Source organism: Callospermophilus lateralis, chromosome 6, assembly GCF_048772815.1.
Source record: "Callospermophilus lateralis isolate mCalLat2 chromosome 6, mCalLat2.hap1, whole genome shotgun sequence".
NCBI classification, from domain to species: Eukaryota; Metazoa; Chordata; class Mammalia; order Rodentia; family Sciuridae; genus Callospermophilus; species Callospermophilus lateralis.
Window position 1 is genome coordinate 15,622,254 of NC_135310.1, and position 18,063 is coordinate 15,640,316.

The window sequence follows — 18,063 nt, forward strand, 5'->3', positions numbered from 1 at the left end:
TTTACAAAATGTCTTTAAAAGTATCTCAATGCATCAAAGTTAAATGAACAACATCCAAAATAGAGCCATACAAAATAAGTCAAGGCTCATAGTTCAACAACACTAACTGAGTCCTCCTCCACTTGTTGAAGCTGAGTTTTGGCTGGACGACGAAAGCAGTCCATGAGTTTTCACCCTTGCATGATTTGGCCTCTAACTTGGATATTTTCTTCTCATGGCAAGAACTTCTCTTCCATCTGCCATTTTCAGGCAATTAAATATGTAAATAATTTCCTGCTGCCTAAACATACCATCTTACAGCAGGGAGCGTTCTATATTTCAGTTATCGGGATGAAATTATCCCCCAGTGTGTATTTCCTCTAGTTTCGTTAAATAGCATACATATAAATATAATTTAACCTCTTTTTTGTATAGGTCACAATCGTTATAAACATCACACCTTGTATCGTCCTACAATACCAGAGCTTGCTTTTGTCCCTGCACCACCCAGGTTATCACTTCCAAATGCTGCGTCCCTTCTCCCCTTGGAATGTTTGATCCCTAATCTCTGTGCACGGAAGTGACCTAACAGCTACTGCTTCTATTTTACGTAAGAGTTGTTGCCTTTTTGTGAAGACAGAAAAGCCCCTGTTTTTTCTTTCTATTTCTATGTGTGACCCACCCTTAGCATGTAAGGACCTCCAACAGGCAAGAAAAGATTAAGATAGGACAAGCCAAGACCCTGCAAAGGAAGTGCCCATTTCAAGAACCTTAGCTATGCCTCTGAAGATTGCAGCTGCTGAAAACTTCCAAATACACAGAAGCAAACGATAGTGTACATTTTGTTTGTTGGAACCACATTTCAGAATAAACGTTCCAAAGTACATTTTTGTGCACCTTGGGTTAGCCTAGATCACCTGTATTGAGCATTTAATCTCTGCACAACTTTGCTTTTCAATTTGCACAACCCTGCCTTAGCCAGGACATTCATTTCATACGCAGTTATCTCCGGAAAATTCACCGTGGGCAGAATTAGCTGACATAATTGGCTTTCATAACTGGGAGTTATTTTGGCATAATCCCCATTAAAATTAATGATTCACTATATGAAAGGAGGGGGAAGAGATAACAATCCACTTGAAATTCTTGCCTTTGATATATTTCTTCTATAATTCATGTATTCAAAGACTCTCACTTCAGGCCCTGGAGGAAGGGAAGGGAGAGAAAGCAGTGGCATCTGAGTGGCAACTGGAAGGTTAACTCCTACCAGGTGCAGGCAGGAAGGCCTTCTCCCAGAGAGGACAGCCGACGCAGCGTGAGATGCCCACAAAGCCAGAGGAGTGCCACCAATGTGAACGTGGGTGTCCGGCGAGGGTCCTACTGGCCCCTGAATGCTTCAAGTCTGTCTCATCGGCCAGAGAGATTTGGCCTGGCAGCCTACAGACGGTGAAGCCCTGGCACCAGGAGGAATCTGCCAGATTCTGGGGGCCACAGAGAGCCACTCACCAGTTTTAGATGGAGAAAGAGAAGATTAGCTGTGTCTTTTATTAAGACCTCTCTGGCAGGAGTACAGAAAATAACTTTGAGACGGGGTGAGCAGAGCAAGGAGACCTATTAGACGGCTGCTCCATCGTCCTTGAAAATTAACAACAGGCTCAGAACAGAGCAACTGCAGCTGGAAGTAGAGAGGAGGAGGGGGGATCTGGGAGACCGCACTGGCAGAACTCAGGGACTGGGGAAGGAGAGAGGAGCAGAGGACAGCTCGGGTAAGTGGAGGCAGACGAAGCCGGAGAGGGGCCAAGGTGAAGATAGGTCATTTCAGTTCTGGATTATATTTAGGTTTCTGGGGACCATCAAGCTGGGGCTGTAGCTGGCAGTTAAACTGTTTCCAGATTACCCTACAACACTCAGGCACAGTGTTTCTTTGCAAAAATCATAATTTTAACCAATACCTAATTGGTTAAATATTAATATTTTAGCCAATATCAAATAGAAAAAAAAAACTCCATCCTCCCACATTTCTCAAATCTATTCTTTATCATTTTCATTCACAAAACCACTGCTCAGTCCACACCCTTATTACCTTCTGATCTAGACTGTTCCATGAATCTCCCCTTGGGCTCCCCTACCTCTGGCCTCTAAGATGCTCCAAGCCAATCTGCCTTGAGAGAAAACTTTCCTTTACTCAAGAACCTTCTGTGGCTTCCCATTACCTACAGGGTGAAGCCTGAGTGGTTCACGTGACCTGCCTCCCTATTCCTACCACCCAGGGTGCACCTCACACCTCTGGCCTCACCAGGCGCCACGCTCCAGTCTCCTTGTGCCACATTTCACCTCCTGGGCCATCTTGTCGACCTCCATTTCTGCTTCCTTCCTGCAGCTCCGTCCACGGGGAATTCCTTCCCACCTCTGCTGCCTGGTAAATTCCTATTCATTCTTGAGGACCCTGATAAATGGCATCTCTTCTGTGAAGACAGCTCATTTCCTCACACACAGGAATGGGAAGGATCTCATCCCTCCTTTTCCTTAGTTCCTGTCACATTTATACCCCTCCCTGTTACTAATCATGCCCAGGCTGCTTGCCCCGCCCATCCACAGGCACCATTCCAGGGACTTGCTCTTCCAATCACCCCTCAGCCCAGAGCTAACTGCCTTCCCTTCTCACCACGTCTTCAGACTGCATCTCAGAGGTGGCTGATGGTCTCCCACCCTCGGATCCTCAGGGTGGACCCCTTCTCTCCTCATCCCTCTCTCCCACTGGGCTAGCTCCATACCACAATCTCAGCTCCACAGTGTCCTCACGGTTTTGAAGTGCAGTCATGCATTGCTTAACACTGGGGATACGTTCTGAGAACTTCATCCTCAGAGAACATCATAGCACGCCTTAGTTTCACAGACTAAAAGCTGTAACATCACTAGGCAATAGAGTCTTATAGGACCACAGTCTTGTCCACAGTCCATCACGACTAAATCATTGTGATGAAGCACATGCCTGTACAATTATGCTCACAACCATTTATTCCACTTTTACAGTCTACAGAATACAGATGCTCAGTCTTTATCATCTAAGCCATTCCAGTCTTGTCTCTTGCCATAGCCCTGCTTAGAATGCCATGGTCCAGCCATAAGGATTAACCAACCACTCTGCATTCTGTGAATACAGCACTTCAAAGATTTTGTGCCCTTGTTCAAACTGCTTCCTCTATCAGCCCCTTCTCACCACTACAATCCTTCTTATCCTGCAAAGATGCACTTAGTTATCTCTTCTCCTGTAAACTCTCTTTACCCAGAAGTGCCTACAACACTATATTAACCACTATATTAATGTAATACAACTTTTATATAACACATACACAGTCTAGGGCACAGCAAATTATCTGAAGGTCTGTCTCCTCGACTGAATTCTGAGACTATGTATTATTCATACTTTAACTGCCCCCAAACCTTAAGGCCTCATATATAATAGGCATTCAGAAAATATGAGTTTAATTGAATTAATTCGGATCAAAGAAGTTCTAAACAATAGGAAGAGATTCAGTGTTCCTTGAAATTTGCTCATGACCCAAGTCATAATCAGTCTAAGTATTGCAAAATTCAGAATATTCTCAGGTAAAATTTTTAGAATGCAACAGATGCTACCACCCATGGACGTCCCCTGGGGTCATTACTTTTTGTTTCTCAAAATTCAAGTTATCTCGTAAAACATCTGCAGAAACCAGCTCTCCTTCCAGGTGTGTCAGCTGACCCTGAAGAGTCTCCAACTTGTCTTCTGCCTTGTGGGCTCTCTGGAGAGCTTCCTGGTGAGACTCAGACACCTTTCCCAACTGTTCCACAAGCTCTGCTCTTTGTGCTTCAAGCTGGGAGACCATCTGGAAACAGAGCCACAACCAGGATAAGCCTTGTTTTAGATGCAACAAAGTGTTAAAATCCAGCTCAGCCCAGCAGCCTAACTATTAATGACACCCACTTCTAGATTCTTTGTAAAAATTAAATCAACTAGTTTCATAAGATGTTGAATTCAATACAACCCAGAAGGCTTGGGCAATGTATTTGTTTTCTTTTGATATTTTACTTTGGAAGAGGAAAGAGAAAAAAAATAGTAGATATTTACATGTTGTTCTGTAGGGTAAGCAATCTCGACTATTTCAGTTTTTAAAGTCTAAATTAAAAAAAAAAAAAAAGCTTCTGCTTGCCTGTCTATAAACAACCATGTTGAAAGGCAAGAAGAACTTTAAGCTCCCTTCAGCTTTTTTGGACGTCTATTATGTGGAAGAACAATCAGATATGATCCAAGTTGCCTCAGAGCCTCCATAGAGGACCAACAAGTATAAATTGGAGAAGGAATTCCACATCCATTCAAGGGGAAAATTTTCCCCATCCCAAAATAATAACAGTAACACATGCGCATTATAAAACATTTGTTAAGCACAAAAAAAGTATAAATAAACAAACAAAAAATCTCTGATTTCACCACCTAGAGGAAACAACACTGATATTCTTAAATAAGTTGTTACATATTATTAAAATGTAGCTGAAATTATATCACATATGCAGCTTTCTTTGTTTTTACCTAGTTGTATCTTAAATTTCTCATGACATTCAAAATTCTCAATATTTTAGTGACTATATTAAGAATTAATCCAGAGAATGTGTTATCATTTACTTAAATTCTTTTTACACTCCCCATCAGGCGGTGGGTTTCCAGTCATTGGAGATGGCCAGAAGTCGTGACCATTTGTTACAGGATGAACTGATGGGATCCAGGGGGAAGGTTAAACTATATGCACTCTAAACTCTCTAATCCAGTGTTTCTATAGCCTTCAGAGTTTCGGGCCTATTATTCACTTAATTTTCTATTTATGTGGGGGCTTAGATGTTTGGTGGTGAGCTGCACAGAGCCACATTCAAGGAAAGATTTCCCGAGGAAATTCTTGATGTCACTACAGAATCTGAGGCTCTGGAGATACTTCATTTTATATTTTCTACTCTTGGTACTTAATAACTGCCGCAGTCTGGTGGCCACCAGGCACTTGGAGGTTCAAAACAGGAACTCCTTTATTATCCGCACTCCCGGGAAGGCCACCCACGTGGGCCTTCCAGGAACACCACCCACCGGAAATCCCTCCTCCGGAACTTCCCCAACCAACAGGAACTCTCCAGGAATCCCCGCGAGAACTCCAAAGTAGCGGGCGCCAGAGGCAGCAAGAGCCGCCCTATTGCCCGACAGTAAAGGTCAAATATACAATACAATCAATCCAGCATCACAGCAATTATATATAGCTTAACTCAAATCATCATCTCAGTGGTTCGCTGGCGTCACCCTTCAAACATTCCCTCTGGCAAATGCCAGGCGTCATTCTGACTGGGCCGTGGCTCTCCACAAATAACAATAGATCTGATACTAATGCAAGAGAAACGGTGTGTTCTCCCTGGTACACCACGTGAAGTCACCTACAGAAAAATGTCCATGAAACAAGGTCCTCAAGATGCCACATCCCCAGGAAGCTGGTTCATGCTGTTCAAGGTTTGAAGCACATTTCTGTTAGGTCGGTGAGGCGACTTGGTGGCGACTTGGTGGCGACTTAGTGGCAACTTAGAACAAAGCAGCCCGTACCGGAAAAAAACATCAATCAGATGCCCGCGGAAACGCCTGTCAATCAGCCAGATCTCCTGACTAACGCCTGTCAATCAGCAGGACGCCCTGGCCAATCCTGGAGTTCAGCCAACTCCCCTGACCAACTCCAAGGGGGCAAGGGACCCTAGAGACACCTTTTCCTGTCCCAAGCCCTTCCCTTCCCGCTGTAAGCCCCATAAAAGTCCAGTCCGGTCGAACTTCCACGCGGTTTCTCCTCAGACCCTTCCCCTGTCCCCTCTGTGGGTCTGATCGAGTTCCGCCCAGGAGTGATATCTCAATAAAGCCTGTTCAGCGGCCCTTTTAAATCTGCCTCCTGTGGCCATTGCCTGCCCCGACTGATCTGACAATTTCTGCACCACAGGAGATGTGGCTTGACTCTAGGCTCCAGGAGGGAGTAACTCTCCCACGTGAGGAGCCTTCAACACTTCTCCTATCTCACCAGTGACCCAGCATAGAGGACAAAACCACAGAGGAAACAGATGCGGAGGGAGAAGTGTGCACTCAGCTGTGTGGGCTGGCAGCGGACCTCGCCGGAAGAAAGCAGAGGCTCCCTGGAAATCAGCCAGGGAGGACTCCATCCTGAAGACGACACTGAGCAGCAACAGGAAGTGGACTAGGGAGTGATAATGACCTTGAAGGAGGAAGCAGACATCTTCAATGTGGACCACACTGTGGGGCGGGAGCTTTGGAGTCAGATAGCCCTGATTCCCAGTCGCTCTGAACTGTTTACCAGCATGTTTCCTGAAGCAAGTCATTAACCTCTCTGAAACTCAGAGATGATTAAAGGAGCCAATTTAGATAATTTGAGTAACAAATTTGAGTAGCAGAAAGACTCACTGCCTACTTGCAGTCCAGCTTAAAGCCACATCTCCTATTGTGCAGAAAAATGTCAAACCTTAAACAATTTGAACCAGCTTCCCAGGGAGGCCACATCTTAGGGACTCTGTAGTCATTTTTTTCTGTAGGTCACCTTGCAAGCGAAGCACACAACTTCTATTGCACCAAGATCAGACCTGTCTCACACCCTAAGGAAGTTACAACTTGGCCCAGCCCATATTTCTGCTCCAAGGCATGGATTCAGCTAATCATACACCCTTGCCTTAAAGAGGTAAAGCACATTTCAGAAATCGTCCTATGTCATGTTTCTCAATCTGTTTTCAACTGTGGAGTCTTTTTTCTTTCTTATCAACTAGAAGTCTTTCTGGGAGGGACAAATATTTTCAAATCAAAGGTAAGAGGATCCCACCAGCATCTTGACCCTGTGTGGACCCAGTGGTATTCCAAGGAACCCTGGAGACTTCACATAGTATGATTTCTAAGACCACTAATATGAGACGGTTAAACGGTGCAGAATCCACCTGGTTACCTTGCCCAGGATTTCGGATTGGCGGGGGGCCACCAACATCCGAAGACTTCCCCACACTCCCCTGGGTACGAAACGTTGCTTCATAGGTTTATTTCTGTGTCAGCCCCCATTTGGCACCACTGGGTTTTTTCAGAACTAAATTGACAAAACTGTAATCAAATAAATTAACATTCCCATCTGACATAGTTCTTAGGAACATCAAATGCCGGTGTCTGGGGGAACATATGTATCCCACCCAAACTGTAAACATGTGTTGCTTTTCACACCAAAAAAAAATCTAGAGTCAATAAGCTTTTCCCTCTTCCTTTTTTCTTGTGTCGTCTGTTAACATACACCTGAGAGTCCCTGCGACAGAAGGTGCCTGGGATTTCCACCTAGAGGTGTAGGAAATGGGGGTGGGTCTCACAAAGAACAGGTACCCCTGGTTTTTAAACAACAACAACAACCAAAAAAAAAAAAGACACTGTAGTAAACTCTGCTTCAAGAGGCAGCAGAACCGGGTTTGAAAGTGAAGTCATAACGCCCTAACAGAGGTAATTCACTTTCCAAGGACAAGGATTTGTTGATTTCATCAGAGAGGCATTTTGCTCGGAGACTCAAGTAAGCAAAAACAGAAGGTCTCTAAGTAAGGAAAGCTACCGGGTCACTTAGGCACCAGTGCCTCTGGACATAAACAACTCTTGTTGATTATCCAAGATTCAGTGTTCACTTAGGAAATATATAAAATAAGTTATCAGGTGCCAGGTACTTAAGTCAAATTTCCTTAACTCTACCCACTCCATTTAGTTCATGACCACTTTTGTGGGGCACCATCCCCAGGTACCCCAGTACCTCGAATATGGCCTTATTTTGAAAACAAGCTCTTTACAGAAATCATAAAATTTGAATGAAGTCATTACCTTAGGATCCAATTCACTTTGGCCCATGTCTTTATTAAAAGGGGAAATTTGGACACAAAGTCAGATATGCAGAAAAATATAAGTCAAGGGAGAATATCATCCTAAAGTCAAGGTAGGCCTGAGCCATCGAGAGCTAGGTGAGATGAATGGAACAGAGTCTTCACAGACCTGCCAACACCTGGATTTCAGATTTCTAACCTCCAGAACCAAAAGAAGAAAAAAAAAAATCTGTTGTTTAGTTCACCCAGTTAGTGGTACTTTGTTACGGCAGCTCTAGGAATCAAATACCATTAGAGAGGCCGGGAAAGCTGAACTTGTGTCTGCTCAGATGCCCTTGTAGCCAGGGGTGACCGTGGAACACAGTTTCATACAATGAAGCATCACCAGAAATCACCTGGCACTTCTGGAAACATGTTGGCTTTAGTAGGTGACACGGGATGTTTTAGTCAGCTTTTTGCTGCTGTGACTGGAGAATCTGACCAGAACAACTGTAGAGGAGGAAGAGTTCATTTGAGGGCTCAGGGTTTCAGAGGTCTTAGTCCATAGAAGGCTGGCTCCTTTCCTCGGGGCTCGAGGTGAGGTTGTACGTCATGGCAGGAGAGTGTGGCAGAGGGAGGCTGCTCACAGGGTGATCAGGAAGCAGGGAGAGACTCCAGGTACAAATATTCACACCAAAGCCACACCCCAATTCCCACCTCCTCCAGCCACACCCTACCACGTCAGTTACCCCTCAGGTAATCCCCATGGGGGATGAAATCACTGACTGGGTTAATACACAGCCCAATCATTTCTCCTCTGAACCTTCTTGCACGGTGAGCTTCTGGGGGACACCTCACATCCAAACCATATCACAGGGTAAGAACAGAGCAGGAACAGGTGACACCAGCAAGGACTGGGCTCTGAGACCAGAAGAAGTAGGTGGGTCAAGGAGCGCATCCCAGGCTCTTTAGGGCTTCAAGCTGGGTCTCCACAATGCCCACAGAGCCCCCAGAATAAGACTCTTTCCAGCGAAGGAAGTAAAGCCTTAGGTTTGCCTAATGCAGAGCAAAAAGGCTGTCCAGGTCAAGGTGTATGAACTTGCGTGAACCTGGGTACTTAACCCCTGAGCCACATACCCAGCCCTTTCTTACTTTTTTTTTTTTTTTTTTTTTTTTTTTGAGGCAGGGTCTTGCTACATTGTTGAGGAACTCTCTAAGTCGCTGAGGCTGACATTGAACTTTCAAAGCTCCTGCCTCAGCCTCCCAAGCCATTGGGATTACAGGTATGCCCTACCATGCCCAGCTTGCATGAATTTGTCTTTAAGAAATTACAAACAATTGATCATGGTCATATCTGCTCTATTTTCAATCAGTTCTCATCCAGATGACCAGTCAGTTAGTAAACACCTCAAAGTAGGGAAAAAATTTGCTTCTAATTTAAATTCTAAAGTAAAAATCTAAAAATGTTACAACTATCTGCCATTGTGGGAATCACTATTTCATAAATATCTGCTATAGCATCCTGAAATTTCAAAGCTAAATAGTATCTTAAAATTCATTTAGAGGACTGGGGGTATAGCTCAGTTGGTAGAGTGATTGCCTCACATACACAAGGCCCTGGGGTTCAATTCCCCAACACCACCAAAAAAAAAAAAAAGTAAAAAAGAAAATTCATTAACTCATTTAGGTTCTTTTATTTCAGGCAGCTGAGAAGACGGCAGACATTCAGATGGAGCGGGCCTACCAAAATCAGCCAACCATCTTTCCAAACAAGAAGAGGGTCCTGCGGGGAGAAACTAGGAAGAAGAAACCCCCTTGATACTACCAGAATATTGGTCTGGCCTTCAAGACACCCAGCGAGGCCACGGAGGGCACCTGTATTGGCAGGAAGTGCCCCTCCACTGTTCCTAGTTCCATCCAACGGCAGATCCTGGCTGGCCTGGAGGCTAAGATGGAGACACTGAGGGCCCTAAGATCTGCAGGGACCGTCTCCGCTCCGTCTGCAAGTGCAGTCACTGTGAGAAGTGCCACAAGAACATGTCTGAGCACCTGTCTTCCAGCTGTTTCAGGGATGCCCAGATTGACGACTTTGTCACCATGAACCAGCGTGCAGGCCCTTGAGCAAGAGAGTGCACTTCAACGTACTTCAGGACATCAAGGCTGCTGGCACCAAGAAGTTCTTCCAGAAGTTCTGAAGCTGGATTCCCGCCCACTTCCCAAACAAAATAGACTTAATTAAAAAAAAAAAAAAAAAACTCAGGCTGGGGATGTGGCTCAGTAATAGACCTCTTGCCTCATATGCACAAGGCCTAGGTTTGATCCCCAGCACCACAAAAAAAAAAAAAAAAAAAAAAAAAAAAACTCATTTAGGATTTCTGGGAAGCTGGCTGTAGACTGTTCCTGTAAGGAAGTGGACATTTGATATTGGTTGGAGACACCAGTGATTGTCACAGTTGGGGAGGGGATGATAATGGTGTCTTGTGGGTAGAAGCCAGGGAAACTACTAATCACCCTACAGTGCACAGAACAGCAAAGATTATTTGGTCCAAAATGTCAGTAATGCCAAGGCTGAGCAACCCTGCTCCAAGATACAGAAAAGCTTTTAAAAAGAAAATTAAATTTTGCCAGAAGCAGAAATTCAAGGAACAAGTAGAAATGACTTCCTGAAGAAGTGTGGGTGGTGTCCTCAGTTCTACCAAGAACTGCAAATACAGGAGAGAGAAAATGGGTAGCCAAGGGGTGACATGAAAAGCACCATTCAGCAGGTAGGAGTGGACCTGAGGGGGCGAGATGGGCAGGCCAAGCCTGCACCCACTGTGGAGCCTCCACATCAGTGTAGACACAGCAGCTGGTGGGGGGTGCAGCCTCCCCAACAAACAGATTCATCAATGTGTAAAGCTCCCATTCTCCAAAAACATTTCTGAGACAATGTACCAAATCCATTTTCTCCTGATTTTACTTGAAGATGAGTCACACAAGACACCAGCTATATGCTTGATTTCAGGCTTTTAAATAGGAAGAACAGCTATTGAAAAAAATTACAGGGTAGGAAAGGCAGACAAAGGCACTAAAAAGATTCTGAATCATTCTAATTTTTATGGGGAGTGGGGGAGGCACATTAGGCTTAACCAATTTAAACCATTTTGCTTTGGAAAATAAACATACACATCATGCTGACAATTGTACGTCATGTTTCACATGCCAGAATTAAAATAGATTTGGGGGACAGGATTGGAAATACAGAGGGAAATCAGTCAAATAAATGGAAAAAACCTTTGGCTATTGAAACACATTTATTACCGTTAATAACTTCATAAAGTTTTTCTCAAGCTTGTAAATAATTTCCTTTCTCGATGAAGTATTTCTGTGTAAATTGAATCACAAGAAAAACTGAGTTTCTCTTAGAGATTCATATGCTTTCCAGGGTGGAGGTTAGCCAAGGAGCGTTCTATGTATGAACATTTGTTTGTGTGTGTGTGTGTGTGTGTGTGTGTGTGTGTGTGTGTGTGTGTTTGTTAGTTGTTCTAAATATTTATACATGACAATAGAATGCATTTTGATCCATCATACATAAATGGAGTAAAACTTCTCATTCTTCTGGTTGTACATGATGTAGAGTCACACTGGTCATGTAGACATATATACAAGAGGGTAATAATGTCTGATTCATTCTACTATCTTTCTTATCCCCATACCTCCTCCCCTCCCTGCACTCCCTTCTCTCTAATCCAAAGTACCTCTATTCTTCCCTAACCTGCCCCCATATTGTGAATTAGCATCTGCATATCAGAGAAAACATTTGGCCTTTGGTTCTTTGGGTTTAGCTTATTTCACTTAGCATGATATTCTCCAGCTCTGTCTATTTACCAGAAAATGCCATGATTTCATTCTTCTTTAAGTCTGAGTAATATTCCATCATGTATATATACCACATTTTCTTTATGCATTCATCTCTTGAAGGATGCCTAAGTTGGTTCCATAGTTTAGCTATTGTAAATTGGGCTGCTAGAAACATTGATGTGACTGTGTCACTGTAGTGTGCTGATTTTAAGTCCTTTGGCTATTAACCAAGGAATGGGATAATTGGGTAAAATGGTTCCATTCCAAGTGTTCTGAACAATCTCCATACTGCTTTCCATAGTGGTTGTACCAACTTGCAGCCCCACCAGCAATGTCTGAGTGAGTATGAACATTTTATATCCACAAAGAGAATACTGCAAGTAGCCAGGGGAGCCCTAATTACTCCTTCAAGAGTATTTTGAATTTCGGAGACTTTTTCAAGGTAATTTAAATTTTTGGATTGTTACGGGAAATTTACAAATATAATCCTGAATTTGGTTTTTCAAATGTTTATGTATGTTTAAGGCATACAAAATGATGTTATAAGATTCATATATATTAAAATGGTTGCTATATTAGAAAGAAATTAACATACCCGTCATCTCCCACAGTCATGGATGGATCTGGAGAACAGTATGCTAAGTGAAATAAACCAGGCACAGAAAAAAAAAATTACATGATCTCACTTATTTGCAGAATCTTTAAAAAGGTGGGAGAGGCCAAAGATAGAGAATAAAACAGTGGATACCAAGAGCAAGATATAAGGAGAGGAGAAATGGGAGGATGCCAGAGGAGGACGCAACCCTGAGCTTTGAATTAGTTATCACTGAGATTCTTACTAACAATAAAAAACGGAAAAGTGCATTTCTCCTTTTGAATGACTATGGCACCAACAGAAGAAATAGTCCATAGTGGAACTGTACATAAAATTTGGACATCATTTACTTTAACATCTCATTAATTACAACTTCAGTAATTTTGATTGGATGATCATTTAAAGAGCTGTGCTGAAGTTAACTCTGGTAAGTAAAGCTTTACAGAGAATTGTTGATAGATGAATGATGACAAAATTAAATGTGCTTCCACCGTGGATATTAATTAATTAAGCCCTTTCTCCATTTGGTAACTAGGTCTCCTAAAAGACTCTTCTGGGCACCAAGACAGAGGAGGGAGGAGGAAGAGGTAGAGGGAGCAGCAATAGTTAAGATTGATTTCTATGATTTGCCAGACAGTGTGTTAAGGACTTCATAACAATTTTTTCCATCGAATCTTATAACTTAAAAAATAACCTTATTTGGCAAATACTGTTACAGGTCTAGAACTCCTTATGTGCAATTCCAAAATGCAGGGTTGTTCCTAATTTATTTGCTGACAGAGCTGGCCTGACCTGACCCAGTGGAGCAGCAAACCCTGATCTGAAGTGACATGTGGCTCTTCAGTGCCTCCATTCATCCCACCCACTCCAGTAGCTCACAGGTATGAAGTGATAGGAAGGTGGCAGGTGACGGGGCTCTGCAGACCCCCTGTGGGGGACTGTGCACAGTTGCATCTACTGACTTTCCATATACTGTCTTTTCTTTCTGAACCCTGAAAAAAAAAAAATCTGAATTTAAAAGCACACTGGGCCCAGGGTTTTGGATTAGGAACTGTGAGCCTTGCACTAACCCTCACTGAGATAAGGAAACAAAATCTCAGGAGCCATCATCTCAGGATGGCCCAAGCTCGCACTGTCCGAGAGTGGGAATATGGTAGAGATTGGGTCAGTGCCAGGTAGGTCTGACTCCAGAACTTACTTCCCAGTTAGCGGTCACTTGAGTGACTCCTGGGCCTTCCCAAGTACTGTCTATAGTTAAAAGTGGCCCAACCCCTATAAACTATGCTTCTAACTGCTTCATACAAATCAGGTATTGGACAGGCTACAGGGATGAGTTTGTTATTCTCAGGAAGCCTGTAAGCAGCTGTTTCACACTCACCCTTCTCCCGTTCTCTTCCTGGCTGCCCATTTCTTGAATCCTCTCCAAAATGGCATCCTCTGTGGACCCAGTCATGCCCCATATGCCCGTAAGGAGGCCGGCGACCTTCTCCCTAAAGGTGGCATTCTGGCTTTCAGAGGCTGTGGCCACCTGGCGACTGACCTTCAAACTCTTCTCCAGTTCACAAGAGCTTTCCTTCAGGAGGCTCAGCTCCTGCTTCGAGGCATCCCAGGCCCGCTGGCCTGCGAGCAACCTTTCTTGGAAGATCTTAACCTCCCTTTCAAGAGCTTCTTTTGCCTCCATAGCACTGAGCAAGTCCTGAAATAATCACAGTGAAGACACTACCATTAGCAGTCAGCAGAGTACACCTGCAGGGCCCACAGCAATTCATTTACCTTGCTTTCTGAAGACTTCAAGGAGTTAGGTTAAATACTGTTTCCTTTTTTAACTCCAAGTTCCTTAATGTCTCTTCATAAAGAGAAATTTTTACAATTTTTCTTTACGATCAAACCTTTACAATTTGATAATTGTAAAGGTTAAAGCATTAAAAATTATTTGAATAAAGATGCTTCTTTAATCCTATTCTTAAAAATAGACTAGCATTCTCAGTAAAAACATCATTCCATAAAGAAGACCTGGATGTTTCTTTCACTATTCATTGACTGTGTATCCCCTTATCTCATAAACACAAGATGAAAATTGACAGAACCTGAAGAAAGAAGACAGGAATAACTAGCCATTTGATGGGTGGGAGGATTAAAAGTTGAGGAGATGAGTGCCATACTGAGAAAAATAATCTTAAGCAATATAATATTAGATTCAGAAAAATATAATGCATATAAAAGGTTACCTGTGCACCTGCTGCTATTCAACATAATCTAGAATGATCCAAAGAGACACCAGAGGAGTATCTTTTAATTTTTAAATCACTTATTAACATTCAGTTCCAAAATACATGGATTCATAACAAATAAGATTAAGCAGTTGACTAACCAGTATTGCTATTATATTGCCTCATTAACTGGCAAAAAAAAAATATAATTTAAAATAGTATTTTAGGGAAAAAAGCAAAAAAAAAAAAAAGAAGAAGAAGAAGAAGAAGAAGAAATAGTATCATTGAATCACAGGCTGTACACCTAAACAAACTGGAAATGCTTCAGCCTGCTAGTTAAAACACAATCATTTCTTTTGCATTAGAGCTGGTTTTAAATGTTGTTTATCTTTAACAACAACTTGGAGACCAGAAAAAGGTTAGCTGACACACTAGTTCCTACTATTTAGGAGGAACATCTTAGTATTTTTCTTGGGGTGATTTTTTTTTTTAAATCAAGTAAGTCTCAAGCATCAATTTGAAAGATAAGAGGTAGGTAGAGAAGAAGGCTGTCTTTTCCAGAGATGCAATAACTCATCATGGAGCTTACTTTGAAAAATGCCTTGCTTTTCAAGGTCTTGGTTTCCTCTTTCTCTTTGCAAACTAGACATCTCTGCAGAGAAAGCCCACTGATAATTAAATCATGGTCACTAAAGTAGATTTGAGGACACTTTATCAAAAATACAGTATTTTTGCAAGTTACCGATTGCTCTTCCAGTGGTAACATGGTGGCTGCTTACTTGGTCAGATGGAGTAACCATTATCAGTATAAGTGATGATCAGTCCAGCCACCTTTTACTTAGAAACAACAATCTCAGGTATGCTTAGAAAACTGAGACCCTAAACTGCCAGGCGCAGTGGCACATGTCTGTAATCCCAGCAGATTGGAAGGCTGAGGCAGGAGGCAGGTTCAAAACCAGCCTCAGCAATTTGGCGAGACATGGCCCTGAGCAACTTAGGGAGACCCTGTTGCAAAATAAAATATTAAAAAGAGCTGGGGATATGGCGGCTCAGAGGTTAAGTGCCCCTGGGTTCAATCTCTGATAAAAATTAAAAAAAAAAAAAAAAACTAAGGCAAAAGGAATTTTCCATAGTCAACAAACTTTTATTTGTAACTGATTATTTACAAAAGGCCTTCAAAATACACACACAAAAAAATATCAGCTGCTTGAGTGCCATGGACTTCCTGCCAATTTAAAGTAGACTAATCAAGAGGCAGCTGATACCAAGAGACCAATAAACACAACTAAACTAGTTGAGGAATTTTTCTACCCAGGGTCATACTATTGTTCACTGTCTTAGAAACAAGCACCATAACAGTCCAGCGAATCCAAAGCATTTCTTCTTTGTAAACCTGAGTGCCCACATTTATACCTAATAAAAATCTGAAAGTAACTTGTGATCATGAAACACAGCAGTACCTGGTAGCAGGCTGATTTTTTTTTTTTTTTTTTTTTCTAGACACTTTCAGCCCAGTGAACTCCAAGCCATTTCTGTATGAAATGCAGGACAGGAGCTAGTGACAAACCCTGGGGAAGGCCACTCCCCAGGCCTCTGATTAATCATTCCTGGATTCAGGGGCACTGGGCTGACCTTCTGGAAATAGATGTCCTCAGATTGCAAATGCAATTACCTGTCCGGCCATGAGGAGCCATCCACCGACCTGGAGTCTGGTTACGTGACTACCTCAAGGATAAACTGAAGCACAGGGCATGAAGTAATGTGACATGGGCATTGTTGGCCAGGACCTGGGGACTGCTGTCAGATCACACTGACACAGAGCAAGAAACAAGTAGCTTCCTCCTCATAAAACAGGGCTGACCTCCCCAGAGGACATCACATTTGCAAATGAGGGCAGGCTCTATGCAGACAGTGAGGCTGGTCACTTAAACATTCTTTTTATAATTAACAAATCTTTAGGTTCAGTCCAATTAATGCTGGAAATAACAAATGACTCCTTCACCATTACTGTTAACAAAAGCATTTATAAATAATACAACTCAGGCCTTCAGTTTAGCTTCCCAATTAAATGGCTGAATCTGCATTAATAGACGAAAGCCTTTGAAGATTTGTGCTTTTAAAAACACAATTGAGGGCTGGGGATGTGGCTCAAGTGGTAACACACTCGCCTGGCATGCACGGAGCACTGGGTTCAATCCTCAGCACCACATACAAATAAAATAAAGATGTTGTGTCCACCGAAAAAAATTTAAGTGTCCTTCAGAGTCCTTGAACAGCTTTAATTTTATGAGCAGGCACTACTTTAGTGCCTACTTTCATTTTAATTCCTCACCCAGAGAGTAGAAACCCCCAAGCCTCACAGACGGTGAGAAGGAAGGACCAAGTGAGAAGAATTTGGAAGCTACGGGCCTGTTTAACCAGAAGTGACTTGAAAATCCATGACAAATGCTTTTAAGCGCTTGAAGGGTGGCCATAAGAAGGGATTTCCGTTTCCTCTGTGGAGTAAGATAGAACCAGGGTGAAGATATGAAGTACAGGATTCCAACCCCAACAGCCAAACAGTTACAACTGACCGGATGAGCTGGCCCTCAGGGAAGGGTGGTGAATTCCTTGCCCGTGGAGTTCTAGCTGGTCAGAGACATTTTTTAAATGATTCTTTAGACAACTTGCTTAGAGTATGTGAGGCCCTGGGTTCAATCCCCAGAACAGCAAAATTATGTTAGTTCATTAATCAGTTAGTTAATTAATCAGAATAAATCAATGAAGACAATTCTTATTATCTAGAGTCAGTCTAGACTCTAAATGACTTGACAGTCACTTCCAACATTATGATTCTAAGAAGAGTAAAGAGACCCTTAATTTCTTTAGTAACATATCCTGTCTAATCATTTCTCAATTCCAGGAACATTTCCATAGGCCTGCACTTTTCAAACAATCCCATATTTATTTTAAACTCTGGATAAAACTAAATAACTGGGAAAGAGAAATAAAAATACTGAGTGTAAATCATGTACCAGACATGTGCTGAGTACTGTATGTAACAGTCGGCCCTGTCCATCTACAGCCTCCACATCCGTGCATTCAACCAACTTCAAATCAAAAATATTCAAGGGGAAAAAAACCTGCATCTATACTAAACACATACTGACCTTTTTCTTGTCATTATTCCCTAAATAATATAGTATGACCACTCTGCTTTTACATTCTATTAGGCATTTGAAGTACACTAGAGCTGATTTAAAGTCCACAGGAGGATATGAGTAGGTGATATACAAATACTACCATATTTTATAGAAGAAATTTGAGTATCTTTATATTTTGCATCCACCAGAGGTCCAGGAACCAATCCCCCATGGATATTGAGAGAAGACTTTGTGCAATTTAATCCTAACGATAGTTATAAGAGATAGAACCTTAAGTTATTTTCCTATTTTACAGATTTTTTTTTTAAAAAAAAAAAGCAGATCCAAAGAGGAAAAGCTACATGCCTGAGATCACATGGTCAAATGATTCTGGAGAAAACCCCACAGCCCCATCCCCAAGTTCAGCTTCTTAACTACC

General features: G+C 42.4%; 1 protein-coding gene and 1 pseudogene across 1 annotated transcript in view; one reads left to right on the forward strand and one right to left on the reverse strand.

The window, feature by feature from the left end:
* Ccdc170 (coiled-coil domain containing 170) overlaps nt 1-18,063 on the reverse strand; it is a 73,118-nt gene that overhangs the window by 18,547 nt on the left and 36,508 nt on the right. Inside the window, exons 6-7 of the mRNA XM_076859413.2 lie at nt 13,671-13,988; nt 3,648-3,848 (exon numbers count right to left, since the gene is read on the reverse strand). Of these exons, the coding sequence (XP_076715528.2) occupies nt 3,648-3,848; nt 13,671-13,988 (519 nt within the window). The remainder of the gene's footprint in view (nt 1-3,647; nt 3,849-13,670; nt 13,989-18,063) is intronic.
* Nucleotides 6,241-10,052, forward strand: LOC143401634 (small ribosomal subunit protein uS17 pseudogene; annotated as a pseudogene).